The sequence below is a fragment of the Giraffa tippelskirchi genome, chromosome 11 (genome assembly GCF_054371585.1).
Source record: "Giraffa tippelskirchi isolate mGirTip1 chromosome 11, T2T-mGirTip1v1.2.pri, whole genome shotgun sequence".
In the NCBI taxonomy this organism is placed as follows: Eukaryota; Metazoa; Chordata; class Mammalia; order Artiodactyla; family Giraffidae; genus Giraffa; species Giraffa tippelskirchi.
This window is the reverse complement of record NC_137285.1, coordinates 108,776,811-108,801,239: the sequence shown is the minus strand read 5'-3', so window position 1 is coordinate 108,801,239 and position 24,429 is coordinate 108,776,811. Positions and strand designations below refer to the sequence as shown.

At 46.6% G+C, this 24,429-nt stretch overlaps 1 protein-coding gene across 13 annotated transcripts in view; it reads right to left on the bottom strand.

Annotated features, from left to right (window-relative positions):
- GRAMD1B (GRAM domain containing 1B) overlaps positions 1–24,429 on the bottom strand; it is a 179,252-nt gene that overhangs the window by 120,606 nt on the left and 34,217 nt on the right. For 9 of the 13 annotated variants that reach the window (XR_014068783.1, XR_014068786.1, XR_014068785.1 and 6 more), the window contains exon 2: positions 11,591–11,668. Coding sequence is in view for 10 of the 13 variants with exons in the window: in XM_081541415.1 (XP_081397541.1) it covers positions 11,591–11,668 (78 nt within the window). In the remaining 3 variants the exon portion in view is untranslated. Of the gene's footprint in view, positions 1–10,482; positions 10,848–11,590; positions 11,669–24,429 lie in introns of those variants that run through there. The other 4 variants (XM_081541417.1, XM_081541414.1, XM_081541428.1 and 1 more) reach the window with 3 other exon arrangements.

The following is a 24,429-nucleotide window of genomic DNA, read 5'->3' as shown; positions in this document are numbered from 1 at the left end:
AGCAGGACAGGCCTGAAGGTGGGGTTCCGGCCTGAGCCCGAGCTTCACCCACTCACATTCCTCCTTCACCCCCCGCTGATAGAAGGATGCTGTTTCTCCCAGCAGGAGGTGGAGATGCTGGGGAGCGAAATTTACTAGCCCGTCTTCCAGTGGTCCAAATCTAAACCCCAGGGATGGTATCCACAGAGAGAGAGTGGTATGCTGAGCTATAATTAATAACCCCTCTTTCTCAGGCAAAAAAGGAGAAATGCTGGAGTAGGAGAAACACGGGGCAGGTGATGGCTACACCTGTGGACAGTTCTGCTGACAGCAACAGAAGCAGCCGGAGAGGAGCTACAAACGGGGAATTTGGAGATGGGCGGTGGGGGGTGATGCAGGCAAGCTGGAGAGCCCTGCCCCCAAAGTCAGGGCTGAGCCCAAACGCCTCTGTGCTGTCTGCCTCAGACCGCACATCCTCTGAGTATACACGCCTGTGGATCAGAGAAAGGGGCATGTGTGAGAGGCAGTCACAGATCAAAGCATTTCCAGGACCACAAAACTGTCACAAAGGTTAACAGATGTTAAGGGCTACAGCGGCCCTCTGTCTAGGCCACAGTCACAGAATCCCATGATCACAGAATGTTAGAGCTTGCAAAAAGCTTCAGACAGGCATTCAAATTCCAGGTAGTCATGTCACAAATATTTATTAGCCACCGACCATGTGTCAGGGCTTCCCAGGTGGCACTAGTGGTAAAGAACCTGCCTGCCAATGCAGGAGATGTAAGAGACGTGGGTTCAATCCCTGGGTCGGGAAGATCCCCTGAAGGAGGGCATGGTGACACACTCCAGTATTCTTGCCTGGAGAATCCCGGACAGAGGAGTCTGGCGGGCTACAGTCCATGGGGTTGCACAAAGTCAGACACGACTGAAGCGACTTGGCACACACGCACACACCATGTGTCAGGCACAACACCAAGAGTTGGGTACAACTAGCAAATAAAACAAACACAGTCCCTGCTCTCATGAAGGTGAGGACAAGCTGGGGAGACAAACAACCAAGTAAACAAGTAAATACAATTATGACACCATTAGAGCCAAGATGTAAAGGAAGCTGGGCTCCACTGGTGGCTCAGCGGTAAAAAATCTGCCTGCAATGCAGGAGACATGGGGTTCAATCCCTGAGTCAGGATGATGCCCTGGAGAAGGGAATGGCAACCCACTCCAGTATTCTTGCCTGGAAAACCTCATGGACAGAGAAGCCTGGCAGGCTGCAGTCCGTGGGGTTGCATAGAGTCGGACACATACACACACAAAGAAAGCTGGGAGTCGGAGGACTGGAACTGACTTGACTGGCTTCCCTGGATGACTAAGGGGTCATCAAACGCCACCTCTCCTAGACTCACTCTGACCAAGTCTCCAGCTAGGGTTCTCTGAGAGCCAAACTGACCTTCCTCTCAGCTCCCAGGGGTGGCCTGAGCCGACAGTAATTCCAACAGAAGCTACCATTTCCAGCATGCCAGACACAGTACCAAGTGTTTCTTCCATTTTATCTCATTTTGATCCCCACAACCTCCATAATGCAGGTACAGTTATCTCCATTTTCAGACAAGGAAGCAGATGCAGAGAGGATAAGATGATGCTGTAAAAGCACCACAGCCAGTAAGTGGTAGAGTCCGGACTTAATCTGAGGTCATCCCTTCGTCTTCAAAGTGCAGTCCTGAGTCCCATGTGACCACTGGACAGAGACTGCTGCCCCTGCAACCAACACCACAGGATTCTGCCATGGCCCGTGGGGGGTCTGCTGCGCGCCCACAGCCCTGGGTCCTTGGTAGCCAGGGAGCCACCACCTAAGAGTGAGGACTGGGTCTCTGCTCTCCAGCCTCAAACCTCCACCTGAAAGCTCCCTGGGGAGAGCACCCTTGTCAACAGACGGCTGAACACTCGTGGGCATCTACGCCTGAGCGCAGGTGCGTATGGGAAAGAATCCAGACCATCACTGACCACTTCCAGCCTGTACTGAGACCCACTGAGCCTCTCCCTACTTTCTTCTCCCTGTCCTCCCCTCACCCCATCTGCCCTGTCTTTCCTAGTCCTCACTGCTGTGCTTCTCTTCACAACAATTCACAACTGCCTGTAAGCTTACATGACGACTCTGTTCTCTGTCCAATGCCCACCAGCCCCTGAATTTAACTCTGATCCTACACGTTGGGACCTCTTTCTCCTCCAGAAAACCTCCTCCCCTCTTCCTGTCACAAAGCCCAAGGTACAGTGTGTTTGGCAATGAGACACTACCCCACGATTCTGCCAGGTTCAGGGCCCACATTAGCAATACGAGCCACACACCTGGTTTACGCTTGGACCTCCTCGGCAGCTTCTCAAGCAAAGTCCCCGGTGAGCAGACATGAGATGTGAACACACAAAGGCAACACCCCAAAAGGTCCCTATGCACAGGTCCCTATCACTGGAAGGAAATTAACACCCCCAAAGACCCCAGAGATCATGCCTAAATCAGGCAGAACACATCATTCTCTCTCTCACCTTTTTTTCTCTTGGGAACCCCAAGTTCTTTACCAAGTGAAGTAATTTACCATGAAAGAGGAAAATAACGATCCCCGACCGGGCGTGAAGAACCCAGAGAGCCAAGGAAGCTCCCTGGAGACAAGGTCAACTCAAGCAACGCATCCTCCGAGGAGCACACAGCCTCATTCATTGCACCCGGCATCCTTCACCTTCAGCCTCTGCCAACACACCATACTCCTTCTTGGGGACCTGTCACCAGGCAAGGAACTGTATGCAACATCCCCAAACACAGCAGACAACCCCACAGCGCTCCCGCCTCTGCGATGAGCCCTGGGTTACCCCAAACTAGCCAAGGGCCACGTCCATCCAGGGGCCCTGCACCTACTTGGCTCGTAGAAAGGACAGCTTCTTCCTCAAGGAGGAGACGTGGTGGTGGCAGGCCTGCTTCACAGCTGTGCTGCAAGACACCGTCTGGGAGCGCAGGTTCTGTACCATGCTGGGCTCAGGGGGGAGCCCACTACATGGCCACAGGGACCTCGCGGGCTGGGGGCTCGCTCTAGGGTCGCTGCTTGTGCAGCTCCTTCAGCTGTCGACCTGGCCCCTGTACCCAAGCTCTCCCCGCCCTGAGGTTCCACACACAACACAGGCAGGCGGAGGGCCCGGGCTGGGAGGGCCTCAGGCTCCGACTTAACCCGGATGCCCCCTGCCCGTGGCCCGAGCCACAGCTTCACACCGAGCCCTCCTCCACTCTCCCACATCTGGCAGCGCTCCGGTCACTTGGTGAGTCTCCTCTCCTCCTTTGTCCTCAGATGGGGAGGATGGAGCTGTACCTGCATGTGATGTCAGCTGCTGGAAGGGGGGTGGGGTGGGGGGAGCATGGGCACTGCTCCCAGAGGGTTTGTTACTCCTGGCTCTTTCCTCCTGGTGAGGGAGCTGACCGGGGAGATCACCTGAGTGTCCACGGGGCCGTGGGGAATTTGGCAGCCAGGCGGGTAGACAGGGCTACAGTGCCCTGGAGATACAGGATTTGGGAACAATTTCTGGGACAGAAACTGAAAACATCTTTCCTTCTAATAGGAGGCTAGCTATTCCGATCGGAGAAGGCAATGGCACCCCACTCCAGTACTTTTGCCTGGAAAATCCCATGGATGGAGGAGCCTGGTAGGCTACAGTCCATGGGGTCGCTAAGAGTTGGACACGACTGAGCAACTTCACTTTCACTTTTCACTTTTATGCACTGGAGAAGGAAATGGCAATCCACTCCAGTATTCTTGCCTGGAGAATCCCAGGGACGGTGGAGCCTGGTGGGCTGCTGTCTATGGGATCGCACAGAGTCGGACACGACTGAAGCGACAGCAGCAGCAAGCTATTCCGATGGCCAGACCTGAGCTGGAAGAAATGGGCTTGCTTTCTGGCCTTGCTCCAACTCCATGGGCTCCACCTCCAACTGCGTTGGTTTCTTGTTGGTTCACTCACCCATTCCACAAACATCTGCTGCTGAGCACTTACCCTGTGCCACATATGAGATACCGTTTCTGTCCTCCAGGGTCTCCCAGGCTAGAGGGGAGATGGATAAGTGAACCAAAGAGTGCACAGCACAGGGCAAATGTCGGGCAGAATTAACCACAGCCTGCTAAATACTATGCCTAGAAAACAGACGTGATGAAACCTGCCTTCCCTACCTTAACTGGGAGAAGTGAGGGTGAGTTCTAGTAAGACACGCACTTCTTTGAAGCTCGTCAGAGAAGAAGTGATATAAGAAATCCACAAATTAACGACACCCAAGCCTCTTACTACTCCCACTCCACCTTCCTTGATTGTAGGAGCTGATCTTTTTTCCTATTACACACAGAAAAGGGGTGCTGCTGCTAGTAACCTCCTCACCTTCCTATCACATCACCTGTGAACTCACCTGCACTCACATCCACTATGCTCTATTCCAGGCTAGCCCTCTCACCTCTGATCTAGATCAATCTCTTCTCACCTCCTCCAAACCCGTTTCCTTATCTTTCAGCAGAGGCACCACCGAGCAGAGCACAACAGAATCCTAGGACCAACTCCAAAGACCTTTCCTCTCTCTTACACCCCTTGTCCAGGGCATCACAAGTTGAGGACATTTTATCCCCTAAATGTATTTGGAACTCATCTACTTTCCGCGCCCCCTCCCCAACAACCAGCATCCCACATCCAAGTCACCAATATCCAGTCCTCTGCCTGAACTATTCTAACAGCCTCCTAACTGTACATCCTTTCCCCAAGTTGCAATCTATCTAGAATCAGATCTGACCCCGTCGGCTCCCTTCTTAAAACTTCGATGGCTTCCTAGTGCTCTGAGCGTAAAGACTCAAGTCCTTGTCGTGGCCAACCAAGCTCCTCTCATCTCGTCTCATCATCTGCCTCCTCTCACTGCTTCCCTCCCATCTCAGACTGATCCTTCTGGCTTTAGTTCATCCACCACGCTCTCTCACCACCCCCACTTCGGTCCTGGCCCAATTTATTTGATATGCTCCCACATCCCACATGGGGAAACCATGTTTCCCTTCTTTAATACACACATATAAGCTTGTATTTCCTCTGCCATACACTAACTTTGCTGACAGAGGTCCATATAGTCAAAGGTATGGTCTTTTCAGTAGTCATGTATGATGTGAGAGCTGGATCAAAAAGAAGGCTGAGCAGTGAAGAAATGATGCTTTTGAATGGTAGTGCTGGAGAAGACTCCTAACAGTCCCTTGGACAGCAAGGAGATCAAAGGAGTCAATCCTAAAGTTAATCAACCCTGAATATTCATTGGAAGGACTGGTGGTGAAGCTGAAGCTCCAGTACTTTGGCCATCTGATGGGAAGAGCCGACTCACTGGAAAAGACCCTGATGCTGGGAAAGACTGAGGTCAGGAAAAGAGAGCAGCAGAGGATGAGAAGATTGGATAACATCACTGACTCAATTAAACATGAGTTTGAGCAAACTCCGGGAGATGGTGAAGGACAGGGAAGCCTGGCGTGCTGCAGTTCATGGGGTCACAAAGAGTCAGACATGACTGAGCTACTGAGCACAACCCCTTCCCTTGTCTATCTGCTTTCAGTGTTTGTTCCTTGAGTCCGTCTCTCACACAAGGACCAAAAGGATTTTTATCACAAGAATACCTGGGAGAGACCTGGGTAGCCCTTTCTCAAAGTCCCTCACTCCCTTCCCTCTTCCATAAATACAGTCCACTCCATTCTGGCAGGATGGTACATGATCAGGCACCTGCCTACCTGTACAAAGATGATCTCCAGCCACCAGCTAGCTACCCCTACTCCTGGGCCATTGTTGGCATCCATACTGGAGTATTTGCCATTCCTGAGCACACCTTGCTTTCTCACACCTCCGGCTTATGTACATCTTGTTCTCACACCTAGGAATGCTGCCATGTGACAGACTCCTACTCCTCTTGCAGCTCTCAGCTGAAGCACAGCCCCCTCCGTGGAGTCTTTCTGGATACCACCGCCCTCTCCCTCCTTCCTCCCCTATCCTACCCTATGCGGAGGACCTACATTATTCTATTCAGGCAAATTTCTTAACTCCACTGAGCCTAAGTTCTCTAAACTCCAATATAAAGATAATAATAGCATCTATCTGAAAGGGCTGTTGAGAGGTTTATATTTAAAAGTGTACGTAAGAGTCTCTCCACAGGTTAGGTGCATTAGTAAACAAATTCTTTAGTTCTATTACAATGAAATTCTATTAGACAAAGTGCCATCTGTCAATTATTATATTATACTTGCTTTCTTACAGATATGTGTCACCAAAAGATAAGAAGGCTCCTGAGAGCAAATGTCATACCTTTCTATTTATCCTTAGGATCAGTATCTGATATTTTGTAGATGATCAATACTCTACAAATTCTTTCTGTCTCTGTTTCTTTAAAGACAGAAGAGCACAGATCTTCGAAGAAAGTGACAGTGCTGGTGGTCCAGTGACTAAGACTCTGTGCTCCCAATGCAGGGGGCCTGGGTTTGATCCCTGGTCAGAGAACTAGATCCCACATGCCAAAACTAAGACCCAGCACAGCCAAATAAATAAATTAATATTAAAAGAAAAAAAGTGACAGTAAAAACTCACAATAGCCAAAACCATCAGAGTACTGGCAGCTGCCACTTACTAAGCACCTGCTAAGCACCAGGCACTGAATACATAGTATCTCGTGTGCTCTTTACAAGAAAAGATGTTTACAAGTGATAAAACTAAGGTTCAGAAACGCTGAGTAAAATGCTTTTAAAAATGCACAGTCAACACAGAAGACAAAACTAGGTCTGCTGACTGAGGCTCTTGCTCTTGCTTGCACCTCGCAGGGCCAAGCAGCAGAGGGCCAGTGTCTATTCATCCAGCAGCCTGACTATGGCAGGCTCCAGCATCTTGTAGACACTTCACATCAGTTTGTGGCAAACAGGCCAGCATGCAGCATGGAACGGGTATGTGAACACACACAACCCTGCCTTGGTCCTCAGTTGCACTCCAGCCCTGTCCACATCTCATTTTCCTACTATGAAAAGGCTTCCTGGTTCAACTGAGATCACGCTCTGCTGAAACTAACATCCTGTACATAAACGGTCCTTAGTGAAACATCTCTTTTTTCTATGCTTGTGGCTTTGTATGAAAGGTCTTGCCACTGGGTGAAATGTACTAAATAAAGACTTAGTGGGGACTTCCCTGGTGGTCCAGTGGCTAAGATTCTGTGCTTCCAATGCAGGGGGCCCAGGTTTCATCTGTGGTCAGGAAACTAGATCCCACAGCCTGCAACAAAAGATCTCACATGCTGTGTCTAAAAGATTCTGTGTGGTGCAACTAAGACCTAGTACACCCAAGTAAGTAAATATATAAAAAAAAAATTTTTTTTATAATCAACGGTGTAGTTTGAATAAGCAAACAAATAGAGAAGATTGGAAAAAAAAAACAAAAAACAAAACTAGTGACCTGGGAACCTTTACCAACTGGTCCAGTTTGGACCTGGGAACTACTGTTTTGTAAATGCACCCCTGGCTTCACCTTGAAGCATGAAACTGGATCAGCATCCCAAATTCCGTGGTACACATACTTTGAGGAAGCTAGATCTAGTTTGCTTTCAACCAGAAACCTCAGGAGATCATTCTTATCTCTGAGACAATCTCCATTTCCAACAAACTGATTCTTTCCCTAAAATCAACACTTCTCCCTGCCGCACACCTGCCAGGAAGCGACTGTCTCCCTGCAGTTACTTCCTGGGCTGGGGACTCCGCCCCCATCATGGTTTCAAAGGCTTTTTCCCTTTCTGGATAGACGCTGATGTGGATGAGGAAAATAAATTCTCAGAAGCCCTTCAGTTTGGATGTCTTATTAGACATTTCCCTCTTTGCAGTATACAGACTTTTAAAAAAGTATTTATTTTTATTTACCTGCTTGTTTGGCTACACTGGGTCTTAGTTGAGGCATATGAGATCTTTAGTTGTGGCATGTGGGACCTAGTTCCCCGACCAGGGATCAAACCCAGGCCCCCTGCACTGGGAGGTTGGAGTCTTAGTCACTGGACCACCAGGCAAGGCCCAATGTGGATTTTTTAAAGACTACAGTACAGTAACTACTTTATCTATAAATATGATATCCATTCTAAACCTTTTACAAGAAAAAAAGAAAAATCAATGTTTTATTTAACCAGTGGAAAGTTATTTCATACTCAAGGATTATAATTTTGATCTTTAAAACAGAAGAAATCAATTTTTTTTTTTTTTGGCCTGCTCTGTGGAACAATCCTTCATTCTTCAGTTGACAACATGGTTTGCAGAATTAGGAGCAGCCACAGAAAAGGGTCCATATTACCCACTACACTGGCCGGTGTGGGAAATGCCATCGTAACCAGCAGGGTGCGCTGTCCATCAAACTGGGCCCAGCGCAATGAGCACAAGTCAGATTCCCTCTCCCCAGGGTTCAGATCTCACACTTGCTCTAGGCCAGCATATCACAGGCCAACATCCGAAACGCCCCAGAGAGTCTCTTAATTGGTCAGAAACCTGCGGGAGGAAGGACTAGGTGCAGGGTGTAAAGGTTTGTTCTGAGCTGCGGCTAAGTGATTAATTAGCACTCTGAGGACTTGTTCTGTCCAGGAGAACCCACTGACTGCGAAGGAAAAAACGAATTCATTCAGAAAGACCATGGTGAGCACACACCAGTCCTGAGTTTCCAGGGCAGGGGTCCACAGGGACCACCACAGAAGCATCCTTCAGCTCACAGCCTTCTCTGTTTCCCATACTGCCCAACGTGAGCTAGTGCAAAACTATATCCAACATCCACCATGAAGGGCTCAAGGGGCTGTCAGTGGGCCAGGGATGAGGAAGAAAGGACCAGGGAAGACAGTTAGAGGATTTTTCTAAGCAGAGGTTTGGAGAAGAGATTGTCCATAACATTTCATTTGGGTTGGGAGGGGGCAGAGAAATAGCTAAAATATCACTTTTATCAGCGTACAATCCAAAGTACTGAACAAAAGTCAAGGCTGACTCTAGTTAGCAAGGAGCCTTGGGGAAAACATGCTGTAGAGTCTGTGCATGTCGGCACCTATTCATCTCTCCCAGGAACATCGCAAGCGGCAGAGATAAAATAGAGGACTGAGGAGCTGCCAATCACTGAAGGCATGATGATCAGAAATGGACAGTTTCAGGAGATGTTCAGCGCACAAGATGGGGAAGGGAGTTGTGCTGGGGAACTCTACAGACCCTTCCAATTTTGGAAGCATGGCTTGTGGAAATCCAGAGAGCACTGAAAAGAGGGCGGAGGCCACTCTAGATGATTTCAGATGCACAAAGCAGTGAGCAGCGGCTGGAATCGAGACCTTAATTCCCTGGTCAGGAATCAAAGCCTGGTCACCTGGGTGGAAACCAGGAATCTTACCTGATAGACCACAGGGACTAGTGGCTAGAATCTAAGTCCCCAGTCCTTGTCTACCTTGAAAGCAGAAATTAGGCAAGGAGGAAGAGGAAGTAAAGTATGTATTAGAAAGGCAGAGCACATGGGCAAACTCAAGACAGTTGCTAGAGTTGTGCCTTTGGGAGGTTTAAATTCTTTGTAAAGGGCCAGTCTTCCAGGTCTTTGTCTGCTTCTTAGTCAATCTTCTTTTTTTGACCAGCCCCAGCAGCGCCCCTCCCCCCCCATAGCTAATTTGTTTAGGGACGCTCCCCTAGGTGGAATCATACCACTCAGTGAAGATGGATTTCATCCCAGAGGCGTGTGGGAGGCAGATGTAAGACTTCCTATAGCCGGGCATCCCCTGCCTTTTTGGCCTCGTTACACCTTTTGTGCAAGGGTAGTTCCTCCCTTGCCCCAAGGATGGAAATGTATGACCTCTTGATCTTCTAATAGGGCTTAGCTCTGTTCCTACCATAAAAGTATCCAATGTCAGGTTATTCACCCTATTCCTGTGTTTCTTTTATCGAGGTGTAGATCTCAAAAAGTAGACAGGAGTCTGGTCACCAACATGTAGCCTGGAGCCCATTTGTCTCCTGGCTCAGAAAATGTAAACAGGGGCCTGGGAATGAGTGTTGGGCCTGCAGCCCATCTTTTTGTCACCCCAGGAAATGTGAACGGGGGCCAGTTGTAAATGTCTAACCTGGAGCCCATCTATTATCTCCTGCTTCATAGAGACTGAGGGAGCTGCCATCGGATCATAACTGATCAAGCATCTTGATGAGAGTGATTAGTCTCTGTCCCTTGGACACCCCATGAAGAAAATGAAAGTGTTAGTCGCTCAGTCGTGTCCAACTCTTTGCAATCCCATGGACTGTAGCCCATCAGGCTCCTCTGTCCATGGAACTTTCCAGGCAAGAATATTGGAGTGGGTTGCCATTTACATCTCCAGGGGAGCTTTCCAACCCAGGGAGTGAACCCAGGTCTCCTGCACTACAGGCAGATTCTTTACCATCTGAGCCACCAGGGATGCCCCATGCCTCCACCTAAATTGATGAGCTGAACTATCAATCATGGTTAGTAATAAGCACAGAACTGAGAACATAAAGCTTATAAATACATAAAGACACATAAAGCTTTATAAATCTAAAGAAAAGGTCCCAGCTTCTTGCACATGTGTGTTCTGTTGTATCTTGACTCTTTTTGTGACCCCATGGACTGTATGTAGCCTTCCAGGCTCCTCTGTTCCTGGAATTTTCCAGGCAAGAATATGGGAGTGAGTTGCCATTTCCTCCTCCAGGGGATCTTCCCACCCCAGGGATCAAACCTGAATCTCCTGTGCTTCCTGCACTGTAGGTGGATTCTTTACCACCGAGCACCCTGGGGTCCCAGGAATGGCTTTCTTGACATTAAGAGAAGCCATTCTGTGATCCAAGAATCTTAAGAGAAGTAAGGGAAGACAGGGACAAAGGAAAATCAGTCAGGAAACAAAGTCCTAGTTCCCCCCTGTCAAGCACTACACATAATAATCTGATACAAGTCTGCAAGCTCTGCAGGAACTGAGGCCCCCACCCAGGTGGAGGACGGAAGGATGATGCTGACCCTCCTGACTTCGTTCAACTAGAGCCTGAACTCTGTTGACCTTTGTCCCAATTCTATGCTGAATTCTCTGTTCAAGCGCCTGCATGAACATGCATGTACCCCTAGCTTTAGCATAAATCCCCCTCTCTGGATCTTTGGCTTGGCAGTATCTTTTGGTTGACACCCAGCAAGAGGCAAACTCAGCTTTCAGGTACCAGTCTGATGACACACACACGCCATCCCAGGCCACACCATTTTCCTCAGGCATGGAAACACCCTTTCCCTCTCCGGATCCACACCATTCCCAACCTTTACAGGGCGCCTTAGGTCCCACTCTGACATCTTTCCAACAGACTTGGTTTCCACACACTGACTTCTCCCTCTGCTGAGCACCAAAAGCCTTCAGAAGCAGTCCCCTCTCAGGTCGAGGGGGTAGCGTTCTCTTTCTGACCCGTGCTGGAGCACAGAGGTCAGGCCAGCCTCTGTTTCTCTGCAGTTTCTCACGGTTCTCGCTTCTGGCAGAAACCTGACCTTCCTCAAACATCTTCCCCATCCCCTGTCATCGCTGGCCCCCCGTCCTCCCCCAGCTATGCGATCTTACCTTTCTTCCCGCACGCGAGGACTCAGGAACCTGCTGGAGTCATCGTCATGGCTGCTCTGCTGGCTGCTCTGCTGGCTGCTGAGGAAAGACAGGATGTGAACCGTTAACGTTCGCCTCCTTTCTCAACCCTGGGGGAGAGCCTCCTTTCTCAACCCTGGGGGAGAGTGCTGAGACTCCAGCCCAACAGGGAAACAGGGTTACGACATTTTAAAGGCACACGTTCCCTCCCCCTGCCGTGCAAGTTGACACAGAGGGCATAACTGGCAGGCAGTGGAATTGAGCCCTTCTGAAAACCCCACCCATCCTACCTAAAGCTCCTGGGAAGATCCTGACCCATTACCTGGCATTCTCTGTCCCTGGGCCTCTAGATCTGCAGGAGAGGATAACAATCCCATTCTTCACCAGAGACACACAAGGTTCGGGCACAGCCAATGGGGCAGGAAGGGGAGGGACGGGGTTGGGGGGGAGAGGGGAATTCCAGCAGGAGAAAGACTTGAGGCCTGATGGGGCCTGGGGCCACCTGGCAGGACTCTTTGCCTCCTGGGAGGCAGGAGGGTGAGCAGAGGGATTAGAAGGTGGAGTCTCTCCACTCCTTACAGCCCTGGAGGCACGATGATTATGGAGCTTCAGTTCACAGAGTTCTTAAAGTGCTTACTGTGGAGCCCTATACCAAGGTCACAAGATAAAAATCTCCAGAATTAACCAAGCCCCATAGCAACTGTTGCCAAGAGCCTCAGGATCTAAACCTGCTAGTTCCTTGACCCTATTAGGTAAAATGGTGGTTGAGTCGCTAAGTCAGGTCGTGTCCGACTCTTGCGACCCCATGGATTGTAGCCCACCAGGCTCCTCTGTCCATGGGATTCTCCAGGCAAGAATACTGGAATGGGTTGCCATTCTCTTCTCCAGGGGATCTTCTTGACCCAGGAATCAAACCCAGGTCTCCTGCATTGCAGGCAGTTTCTTAACCGACTGAGCTATGAGGGAAGCCCTATTAGGTAAAATACCCACCCTATTACCCACCCTTCCAGTAGGAATATTCTGTGCCTTGTTGTTCAGTTGCTAAGCTGTGTCTGATTCTTTGCAACCCTGTGACCTGCAGCATGCCAGGCCTCCCTGTCCTTCACTATCTCCCAGAGTTTGCTCAAATTCACATCCACTGAGCTGGTGAAGCTATCTAACCATCTCATCCTCTGCTGCCCTCTGCTCCTGCCCTCAATCTTTCCCAACTTCAGGGTCTTTTCCAATAAGTTGGCTCTTTACATCAGGTCGGCAAAGTCCTGGAACTTCAGCTTCAGCATCAGTCCTTCCAATGACTATTCAGGGTTGATTTCCTTTAGGATTGACTGGTTTGATCTCCTTGCTGTCCAGAGGACTCTGAAGTCTTTTCCACCACCACAATTCGAAAGCATCAAGGCTATAAAAACTGGTTACTACCCTATGAAAGGGGTCAGTTCTCCCATGAGCTGGCCAGCTGTTCAAAGAGCAATAAACTCTATTCTCTCATTCTGCCTCATGTCTGGAAATTCTTTTCCAAACAGTGCATACCATGACACTTAAAGTTATGTGGAATTCAACAGTCATTTATCTTGCTCAAGAGAAAGAAAAGCTGTTTGGACATCTTATGATGCTAGCTGAACCCAAAGCTGGTGATCAGTCATTTGTATTAACTGCTAATTATTAAGTACCCCAAGTATCTAATCAAGAGTCCTTAAGCCATAGCCCCCTGGCCAAATCTGGAGCCCCTGCAGGCTAAGAATGGTGCTTGCTTTTTTAAATGGTTGGGAATTTCAAAAAAAATTTTAATGATAATAATAATTCATGACACATGAAAATTACATGAAATTCAAAATTATATGTCATAATGACAGGTTTACTGGAACACGCCACCCTCATTCATTTATATAGTAATCAGGACTGCTCTTACTACAAGGGCGGAGCTGTGTAGTTAAGGCAGAACTGAATTAAGTGCAGCAATGAGTCCATTAGTCCCACAAAGCCTAAATATTTACTGTATGACCCTTTACAGAAAATGTTAGCAAACCCCTGTTTTGTATAAATTCTATTAATAATAAATTGTTATTACCATACATGTCTCTATAACCCAGGCCCAGTAGGACCAAAATTGTTCGCTTGTTCTGCTGCATAGTTCACAGCCATAAAAAGCACCGATCTCTACACCGTATATTCCTTAGACTGGATCCCCAGCAGACAGCAAACTCTGAACGATCTTACAGGGTAAGTGCCCACACACTTTCCGTCAAAGAAGCAAGTGATTTTATAACCATGCTGTCATGATCCCATCTTTCAGCAAGAAGTAAATGAAGTCAGAAGCAATTTACAACACATTTTCAAATACACACACACGCACATAACACACGCCAGAAATCAGAAAAGCATCACACTAAAAAGAAAAGCACCACTTACGAAGCTTCCAGTTGCCTGGCAGAACAAAGTGTGTACACAGAGCACTTTCTTTGCCACTCATTCCCTATGGAGTGGCTACTCGTCATTCGACTTGCCTTTTAAAAACATATACTCCACCGTATATAAAATGGATAGCCAGTGGGAATTTGATGTATGACTCAGGGAGCTGAAACAAGTGCTCTGTAACAACCAAGAGGGGTGGGATGGGGTGGGAGGTGGGAGAGGGGATATATGTATATCTATGGCCGATTCATATTGATGTAAGGCAGAAACAAACACAATACTGTAAAGCAATTATCCTTCAATTAAAAATAAGTGAATTAAAAAAAAACTTGTAACAAAATTACACTATCATGTTGCTGACCCACTGGACTTTTTTACATTGGGACGGACCTGTCATATGTATCAAGAATCCTCCTCTATACAACCTAGGTTAGGTGTTAAGGCTACAGCAGGCAACCCACAGATGACTAGAACTCAAATTCCAAAGCAGACCCGTTATCAAGAGAGGAATACCAAAATAGTAATATTAAAAACAGAGAGAGAGGAGTATCAGTCTACATTTCCGGCAGCACATGTGAGGAGAAGTAGTAAGGAGAGGTGTCTGGAGCCCAGTGCTTTACACCGTCTAAAACCCAAAGGGGATCCAACAACCCAATGACTACGGTCAGCACCACAGCCTCTTCATGGAAGAAATTAAACTTGACTCCATTTAAGCCACAATGGGCTGTTCTTCCTTCTCACCTTACCTTCCCTTGGGCTATCAAAACTGCTCAGTCGTGTCTGATCCTTGGTGATCCCATGGACTATAGCCTGCCATGCTCCTCTGTCAATGGGATTTCCCAGGCAAGAACAGTGGAGTGGATGGCCATTTCCTCTTCCGGGGGATCTTCCTGAACCTTCGTTTCTGGCATTGGCAGACGGATTCTTTACCACTGCACCCCCTGGGAAGCCTAAAAAGGGAGCTCCCAGAACTAAATGACAAGAACCAGGGTTTCAGAAAAATAATTCTGAGCTGATATTAACAAGTTATCCCACTAGATGGCACTGCCGTCTTCCAAACCAGAACCTGAAGGCAGCCAACCCATCCAGCTTCTGAAACCAAAACTAGAACCAACCTTCTGGCGCCCCCTTCTGGCCTTCCGATTGCTTAGAAAACAGTTCAGAAAGGGGAGATAAAAGCAACCATCTATCACCTTCAAACTATTTATTGGTTCTAAGCAACTAAGAAATATCAACTGCATGCATTCAACAAGTATTTATAATGCCCTCCATGTGCACATATATGAAGAAGAGGCTGTATCAAGGTTAAGTTTAGACCTTAGAATATTCTGCCTCAGATTATCTTTCACTTCCTACTACATGACTCTGAGCAACTTACTGAACGGTGTTTTCCTTACCTACAAAATGAAGAGAGATGTTATGACAGTTCTTAACAATCATAAGGATTAAAGAATACAAAGCTATTGTAAGAAAGAAATATCAAGAACAGTGTTTGGCACATATTAACGGCTGTGTGTGTGTGCACGCTCAGTCGTGTCCAACTCCTTGTTACCTCATGGACTGTATAGCTCACCAGGCTCCTCTGTCCGTGGGATTTTTCCAGGCAAGAATACTGGAGTGGGTTGCCATTTCCTTCTCCAGGGGATCTTCCCAACCCAAGGATCAAACCCGTGTTTCTTGCATCTCCTGCACTGGCAGCCAAGTTCTTTACCAGTCAGGCAACACTGGAAGCCCATTAACTGCTATAAAAATGCTGTTATTATGTGCAAGGCATCATTTTGTGGGTCATGGAAAATAAAGACATGAATCAGACAAGGATCTCTGTCTGATCTCAAACATCTCTCAACATGTTTACAGTCTGGAAAGTAAGAGTCAATATAAACTACATTTAAAAGTAGAAAATGACAGCTCTTAGAAGTCAGTATTAAGTGCTACAGAAACAAAGACCAGAGAAAGATCATTTCCTTCTGGGGCTGGCAAGAGAAAACTGACTCAACAGCAAGGGGTTTTTGCTGACACTTGAAATTCAAACAGATTCAGGATGACCAGAAGAGAGGGTTCTGGTTCAGTTCAACTTATGAAACATGGACCACATATTAATTAATTAATCTTCACTAAGTACTGCGATGCAGCAACAGCCATTGGATGAAAGGACACAGGTCGCAGACACTTGTACTGGGGGATTGAGGCAACACATTGAAGAGGTGAATGTGAAACAGGAGGACTACAGGTAAATCCATGGCAACAACCGCTGCAGGGTGCACAGGCTCCTTCCCCCAAAAGGAGGGGCCTGGTCCTCTCTCCTCCCATTTTCAGAACACTTTTTTCCCCACCATCTTTAAAGGTGAGATAGAGGCCAACCACTCCCATCTGCCACTCAACTCCATGAAATGATCTTTGTTGAGCAGAATTTCCAGAGATTCAGATATGGCCTCTCAAAAAAAAAAAAAAACAACACCTCTCAGCTCCTCTCTTATATGAGCCTTTTCAAATGATACAGGCCACCTGGACACTGGGCAGTTTGCCCTGCCCTCTACATCAATCTGCCAGGCTTCTGAGGTCATGAAGAAAAGCCACCACCACAGCAGGGTGTTTACAGAGGAGTGTGGGAGGCTTGGGGCTTCCCTGGTGGCTCAGTGGTCCATCTGCCAATGCAGGAGATACAAAAGACAGGAGTTTGATCCCTGGCTGGGGAAGATCCCCTGGAGGAGGAAACAGCAACCCACTCCAGCTTTTTTGGCTGGAGAATCCCATCTACAGAGGAGCCTGATGGGCTACAGTCCGTGGGGTCGAAAACAATCAGAAAATGACTGAGGTGACTTAGCAGGCATGCATGCACGTGGGAGGCTGGAAGGTCAAGGGTTACATCCGTTTCAGTCAAGGCCTTGGAGGGGCAGGTGACCAGTGTGGGTTCTGCAGCTTAAGGAAGGTGAGAAGAACTTGGAGGAAGGCCAGCAGAGGGTGCTTACAGATAAAAATGTTTTGTCAGAAAGTCTGATTTGGGGTGACTTAGCCTGGGCACCAGATGACCCAAAGTCAGCCTAACAATGCAAGGAAGCAAAGTTATATAAGCAACTGTTTTTTGCCTTTTCCTCTGAAGAGCTAGAAAAGGCAGGAGGAAGACTAAAAGTCTCTCCTGTTATAAATTCAAGCTGCTGATAAAATTCACTATAAAAATTCAATTTTGAAACACCAGACAGACTTACCAAGTAAGGTGGGGGAAATGCTTCTTTACATTCCAGAATGTTCCTAAGGGAAACTAGCTGAAGTGAATTGAATCCAAAGTCCTGGTTTTGTTTCTCTGCCAGCAAGGCAGTGCTGGGAGCTTATCCTAGAAGGTCATACTAAACCAGGAACATTGGCTGGAAAAAATCCATTCCATCTGAGTCAGTGTACACCCCAGAGGCAGAAATTCACAGGCTAGAGCAGGAAGCTCCACAATGCAGTCTGGGTAAATGCCCATGATTCCACTGGTCTCCCTTCCCCACTCACCTTCATCCCTGGGCACTGGCAGGAAGGATGTTCAGCCTAAACACACAAGCTACCAGGAAGGTGTCCTTTTGTCCTCTACAAAGTATTGCTTCACTCTGAGGGAAATTAAATTTGACACCTTTTTTGAGCTGGTGCTTCATAAGTAGAAACAGTTCTTTCTTACTCAGATGACACTACTGTGACCTCTAAACCCAGAAGGGGTTTGAGAAATTCTGGAGATTCCAAGCAGTTATGGGGATGTGTGAGCTGTCATTTAGTATTTCCAGAGCCTGGTGGAATCTGTACATTTACCCACACTAAGGCTGTGCCTCGTTTTTCACATTTGTTTTGGGCTGTAATTAGAGCAATTTAGTGTGTTGATACCAATTATCTTATGCTAATCAGAAGCTCTGAAAAGCTCAGAGTGGCTTTGATTGATGTATGTCTTTGATTAATGAAAGTGGGGGAAGAAATTATCTGAAGCAGTGGATGTAACAGAATTACTCTGAAAGTGAAAGCGTTAGTTGCTCAGTCGTGTCTCACTCTTTGCGACCCCAGGCTGTAGCCTGCCAGGCTTCACTGTCCATGGGACTTCCCAGGCAAGAATACTGGAGTGGGTTGTTATTCCCTTCTCCAGAGGATCTTCCCAACCCAGGGACTGAAGCTGGGTCTCCCGCAGTGGCAGGCAGATTCTCTGCCATCTGAGCTACCAGGGAAGCCCAATGTATATATACTATGGAGACAGACAAACCTAGGTTCACCCCCGGCTTTCTTATTGGCCCTGTTAATTCAACAAGTCATTTACCCTCTCTCAGCCTATTTCCCTGGAAAATAAGAACAATAACAAACCACTTGTAGAACTGTACTGAGGATTAAGTTGTGAGTAATCCAATCACAATATCTGACTTCAGGATTTGGAGTCTGGAGGATTCACGTTTTGCCACTTAGCACAGTGACACTGGGCAAATTATTTTACTTTCCCAAGTGTCAGACATGGATATCCCACATGACTTTAAAGATTGTAATGAGGATTAGAAATGGTAGAAACCATCTACCATTTGTAAGCATCTAGGGCCACGTTGGGCTTCTCAGGTGGCTCAATAGTAAAGAATTTCCCTGCCAATGCAGGAGACTCAAAAGACTAGGATTCGATGGGGAAGTGAGCAAGATCCCCTGGGGTAGGAAATGACAACTCATTCCAGTATTGTTGCCTGGAAAATCCCATAGAAGGGCCACAGTCCACAGGGTTGCAATGAGTCAGGCACGACTGAGCACACGCACAGGTCCATGCTGGGGCCTTGGTAGGTGTACCTGAAATGTTGGACATTCATTGGACTTAATATTGACAGTTACTTCGGCAGATAAATACTTTGAAACATCCAATACATGGAAGGGAAACAGCAGAAGAGACATTTATGGTAAAAATGTTGAGAGCCACTGACTTGAAAAGTAGACTCACATCATCACTGACAAAAGACTGAGTTTTCATGTTGAATTATATGCACCTGCGAAATGACTCTGGCATCTACCATTTTAGTTTAAGTAAGAAGGGTGTCTGGGGGGAGAAAGTCAGGTAGCAAATAAGTAGAGGATAAAAGGGAATAGTTTCTGTTTGTCATCTGGCAAGCAACTATAAGAAAGTCTAATAATAGAAAGAAAGTAAACAGATGTGATTTGAGACACTGCCAAGGACTGCCAGCTTTTTACACAACATACCTGAATATTCTCAAATACTACTTAGAAAATTACATGCTATGCATGAAAATTAATGATATGTCTGCAAAGATAGCAGGGACTGCTTCTGCTTAATGGCTCCCCTGGGAACAAGTAGCAAGGTGGGTAGCTGGTCAAAGATTCAGGGATTCAGAATCCAGCTAAATGTCTTTTAACTCATTACAACTCACTATACTTCTCTATTTAGGTTTTGTTGTTGCTTTTGGCTGTGCTGCCCTGCTTATGAGATTTTTAATTCCCCAACCAGGGATCAAAGACTCTTGAGAGTCCCTTGGACAGCAAGGAGATCAAATCAGTCAATCTTAAAGGAAATCAACACTGAATACTCATTGGAAGGATGGATGCTAAAGTTGAAGCTCCAATACTTTGGCCATCTGATGCGAACAGCTGACTCACTGGAAAAAGACCCTGAGGCTGGGAAAGACTGAAGGCAGAAGGAGAAGAGAGCAACAAGGATGAGATGGTATGATGGCATCACCGATGCAATGGACATGAACTTGAGCAAACTTTGGGAGATGCAGAGGGACAGGGAACCATGGCGGGCTGCAGGGCATGGGGTCGCAAAGAGTTGGACATGACTAGGCAACTGAACAACAACAAAACCCGGGGTCGAATCCACACCCTCAGCAGCGAAAGCACAGTCTAACCCCTGGACAGCCAGGGAATTCCCAACACTTCTCTATTTAATACCTTTTTTGCCTCTAAACATACCCACGTCTCTGACTTAAAAAAAAATCTCTCCCTATCTCCTTTATGCTTCCTTCCTTTCCTTCAGGGCCATTTTTTAATTGAACGAACACCTTATTTGGTGATTGCCAAACTTCATCAAAACTGTATCACAGATTTACATCTAACGTGTTGTGATGATTAAGTAGTTATTAATAAACAAAGAAAAGATCCTTATCGCCCTATTTCAAGCATATCTCATTTATTGTGATTTTTCTAGGTAATTTAAAATTCTTCATCTTAAAACATTTAAATTATTATCACATCTAACGCTCCTTTGTGTGTGTGCATGTGTGCTCAGTTGTGTTCGACTCTGTGCGACTCTAGGGACTGTAGCCCACCAGCTCTTCTGTCCATTGGATTTTCAGGCAAGAATACTGGAATGGGTTGTCATTTCTTCCTCCAGGGGATCTCCCCGATCCTGGGATCAAACATGTGTCTCCTGTGTCTCCTGCTTCTCCTGCATTGGCAGGTGGATTCTTTACCACTGAGCCACGTGGGAAGCTTCTATGGCCATCAGTAAACTTTAAATTACTTAAAAAGAAAAAAAAAACAACTATCAGGATAAGCTGGGAGCTTTACTATGCAGATTCTTTGGCCCCTTCCTCCAATTTACAAAGTCAGAGTCTGAGCCTGCTCAAGAATACATATTTTTTAAAAGCTGTCCAGTGATTCTGGGGGGCAACCAAGATTGAGACCTCTGCCTCTACTTCTTCACCACTGACTGGTGAATTAGTCGTTGCAACCTGGACCACACCCCTCCCCTGCCTTGCCATCAACCAGGACCTGTGTTATTGCCAGCCAATGACAATAGTTATTTATCTATCCTAAGCTCATTTGACTACCCAGGCAGTTCTGCCACTGACAATTATTCCCATTCTTTAAACTTCACCCTTCTTGCCTTCTATGACACAACCATCTGCTGGTTCTTGGATTTTATCCTATTTATGGGTTTCTCTTCTTTTTTAGCAAACTTCATGGACTCTTTTGTTTGGTCCTAAAAAGTTTCCGAGGACACATTAAGCCACTCATTTAATAAATTATCTGATACCTACTATGAAAGCATTAGTGGCTCAGTCGTGTCCGACTCTTTGTGCCAGGTTCTTCTGTCCATGGAATTCTCCAGGCAAGAATACTGGAATGGGTAGCCATTCCCTTCTCCAGGGGATCTTCCTGACCCAGGGATCGAACCTGGGTCTCCTGCATTGCAGGTAGATTCTTTATTGTCTTAGCCACCAGAGAAGTCCATAATACCAACTATAGACCAGGCATTTTTCTAGAATTTAGATATGAAATACAGAGTAGTAAACACAACAGAAGAAACCTCCATGCCTCAGTTAAATTCAGTTCAGCCACTCAGTCGTGTCCGACTCTTTGCGACCCCATGGACTCCCTGTCCATCATCAACTCCTGGAGTTTACTCAAACTCATGTCCATTGAGTCGGCGATGCCATTCAACCATCTCACCCTCTGTTGTCCCCTTCTCCTCCGCCTTTAATCTTTCCCAGCATCAGGGTCTTTTCAAATGAGTCAGTTCTTCACATCAGGTGGCCAAGATATTGGAGTTTCAGCTTCAGCATCAGCTGAACTCTACACCTCAAGGAATTCACATTTTATTGGTTATCTTGCTCTTCCAAGCTTTATACCCAGGGAGCCTAGGTTTTGTGGATCTATGAAATCGTTATATTACACATTGATGGGAGAGGATTTATAGCTCTCACCTGATTCTCAAATAGAGAATGTAATCCACAGGAGATTAAAATCCACTGCAATATATCTCTGGGGGAATCATATCCACGTGCAAGGCTTCAATCATGATGGACACATTAATGACGCTCAAAGGTAGCAGAGAGCTGAGCAGTCACTAGTCACATGTGGTTACTTCAATTCAGTAAAAATTCAGTTCCTTGGGATTCCCCGGGTGGTTCAGTGGCTGGGAGTCCACGTTCCCAGTGCAGGAGGCCCAGGTTCAACCCCTGGTCAGGAAGCCAGATCCCATATGCTGCAACTAAAGACCCTGCATACCACAACCAAGACCCAGTGCAGCCGAAGAAATAAATCATAAATAAAATATATTTGTAAATTCAGTTCTTTAGTTGTACTAGTTACATTTCAAGAACTTGATAACTACATGTGGCAACTAGCTTCCATATTAGTACAACTAGAAAGCTTAGAGGTTTCCAGATCAAACCTAGGATTTGAGTTCCAGCTCTGCCTCTTGTAATCTGAGTAACTCAGAGCAGCTTGTTAACCTCTCTTTACATTCTTGCCCCCTTGTCTTTTAAAATGTAAGTCACTTCACAGACCTGTTCGGAGGACTACGCAAGTTAACTGATATAAAGCATTTAACAGAAGTCTTGGCAAGTAATAAGTACCACAAAAATGTTAACAATACTTTAAAAATATATATATATTTATTTGTTTATTTATTTGGCCTGCACGTGGGATCTCTGATCTTCAATGTAGCCCTATGGGATTTTTAGTTGTGGCATGTGGGATCTAGTTCTCTGATCAGGAATTGAATCCAGGCCCCTCCATTGGGAGGGTGGACTCTTGGCCACTGGACCACAAGGTAAGTCCTCAATAATACTTATTTTTATTATCATACATTTGCCATGGGGCATTCCTGGTAGCTCAGCTGGTCGAGAATACACTACAATGCAGGAGACACCAATTTTATTCCTGGGTTGGAAAGATCCCCTGGAAAAGGGATAGGCTACCCACTTCAGTATTCTTGGACTTTCCCCGTGGCTCAGCTGGTAAAGAATCAGCCTGCAATGCAGGAGACTTGGGTTCGATCCCTAGGTTGGGAAGATCCCCTGGAGAAGGGAAAGGCTACCTACTCCAGTATTCTGGCCTGGAGAATTCCATGGACTATAGAGTCCATGGTTTGCAAAGAGTCAGTCACAACTGAGCGATCTTCACTATCCCTCAAAGGCATCCCATTCTCCATTTATCACTCTGACCGCCATCGCCTGAGGTCAAGCTCTCATCACTCCTGGCAGGGATTACTTTAGTAGGCTCCTAACTGCTTTGCCCACTGCCAACCCGGCCCTACTCCAGTCTATCCTTGACACTGATACAACAGTGTTCTTCTTGAAATGCAGATTTGATCATGGCTCTTCCCAGCTTAAAATCTTTCAGGCGTCCCCTAATTTCAGAACAAAGTTCAAACTCCTTACTTCAGACTTAAAACTAAGTTACAAAAGCCCAATAAGCTGACTGCCATCTACTTCCCAGTGCCCGCATCTCCCGCACGCAGTCCAGAATTTTGCTCCCCACTCTGGTCCTTCCAGTTATCTCTGGCTTTGCCTGTGCTCTTCCCCGGCCTAGTATCAATATATCCTTTTCTTCACTCCCCTCTTTGCTTCACTCATTCCTATCACTGAGGCAGGATCTTCAGGAATTAAGACTGAAGGCTCCAGTTTTAGATGTACGGATGTGAGAGTTGGTCCATAAAGAAGGCTGAGCGCCGAAGAATTGATGCTTTTGAATTGTGGTGCTGGAGAAGACTCGAGAGTCCCGTGGACTGCAAGGAGACCAAACCAGTCAATCCTAAAGGAAATCAATCCTGAATATTCATTGGAAGGACTGATGCTGAAGCTGAAGCTCCAATATTTAGGCCACCTGATGCAAAGAGTCTACTCATTGGAAAAGACTCTGAGGCTGGGAAAGATTGAAGGCCAAAGGAGAAGGGGGCAGTAGAGGATGAGATGTTTAGCTTAGCATCACTGAGACTCAATGGACATGAATCTGAGCAGACTGTGGGAAATGGTGTAAAGAGGAGCCTGGTGTGCTGCAGTCCATGGGGTCGCAAAGAGTCGGACACGATTTAGCAACTGAACAACAATAATAACATCCAAATCTCAATTTTTCCACCTGCTCAGTTTCATCCTCTATAAAATGGGGATGATACAGGCATTACATATTCTGTTCCTGAATTTGCCGTGTGGTTTGGGGTAGGTAATTTATCTTCTCCATCTCTCCCATCACACTCACTCGTTTGTGAAGTACTTTGTACTCCTTAAATAAAAGATGATATAAATTAAAAAAAAATGGGGATGATAAAAATATCTTTTTCACTGGGGTGTTGTGAAAATTAAATAAGTTAGTACCTACAAAATACTTAGAAAGGTATCTGGCATTGAGTGATACTCAACATTAAAGCTATTATCATCCTCCAAAAGTAGTACCTTCTCAGGGAAATCTTCCCTGACGGCCACCGCCCACACAGTGGTCCTGTATCACACTGTACTTCCCTTTATCATGACACTTCTCATCTTCTTGGGATACAGGAATTACTGATTCCGTGCCCTATTCCTTCTACCACGCTGTTAGTTATTTGAGAGCAAAGATCCTATTTCATGTGTCGTTTCTTTCCATCTCCAGGGCCCAGCACTGTGCTTAGCACATATTAGATGTACACTATGTGTCCGATAAATTAACACGCAACAGCTTCCCTGGTGGTACAGTGGATAAGA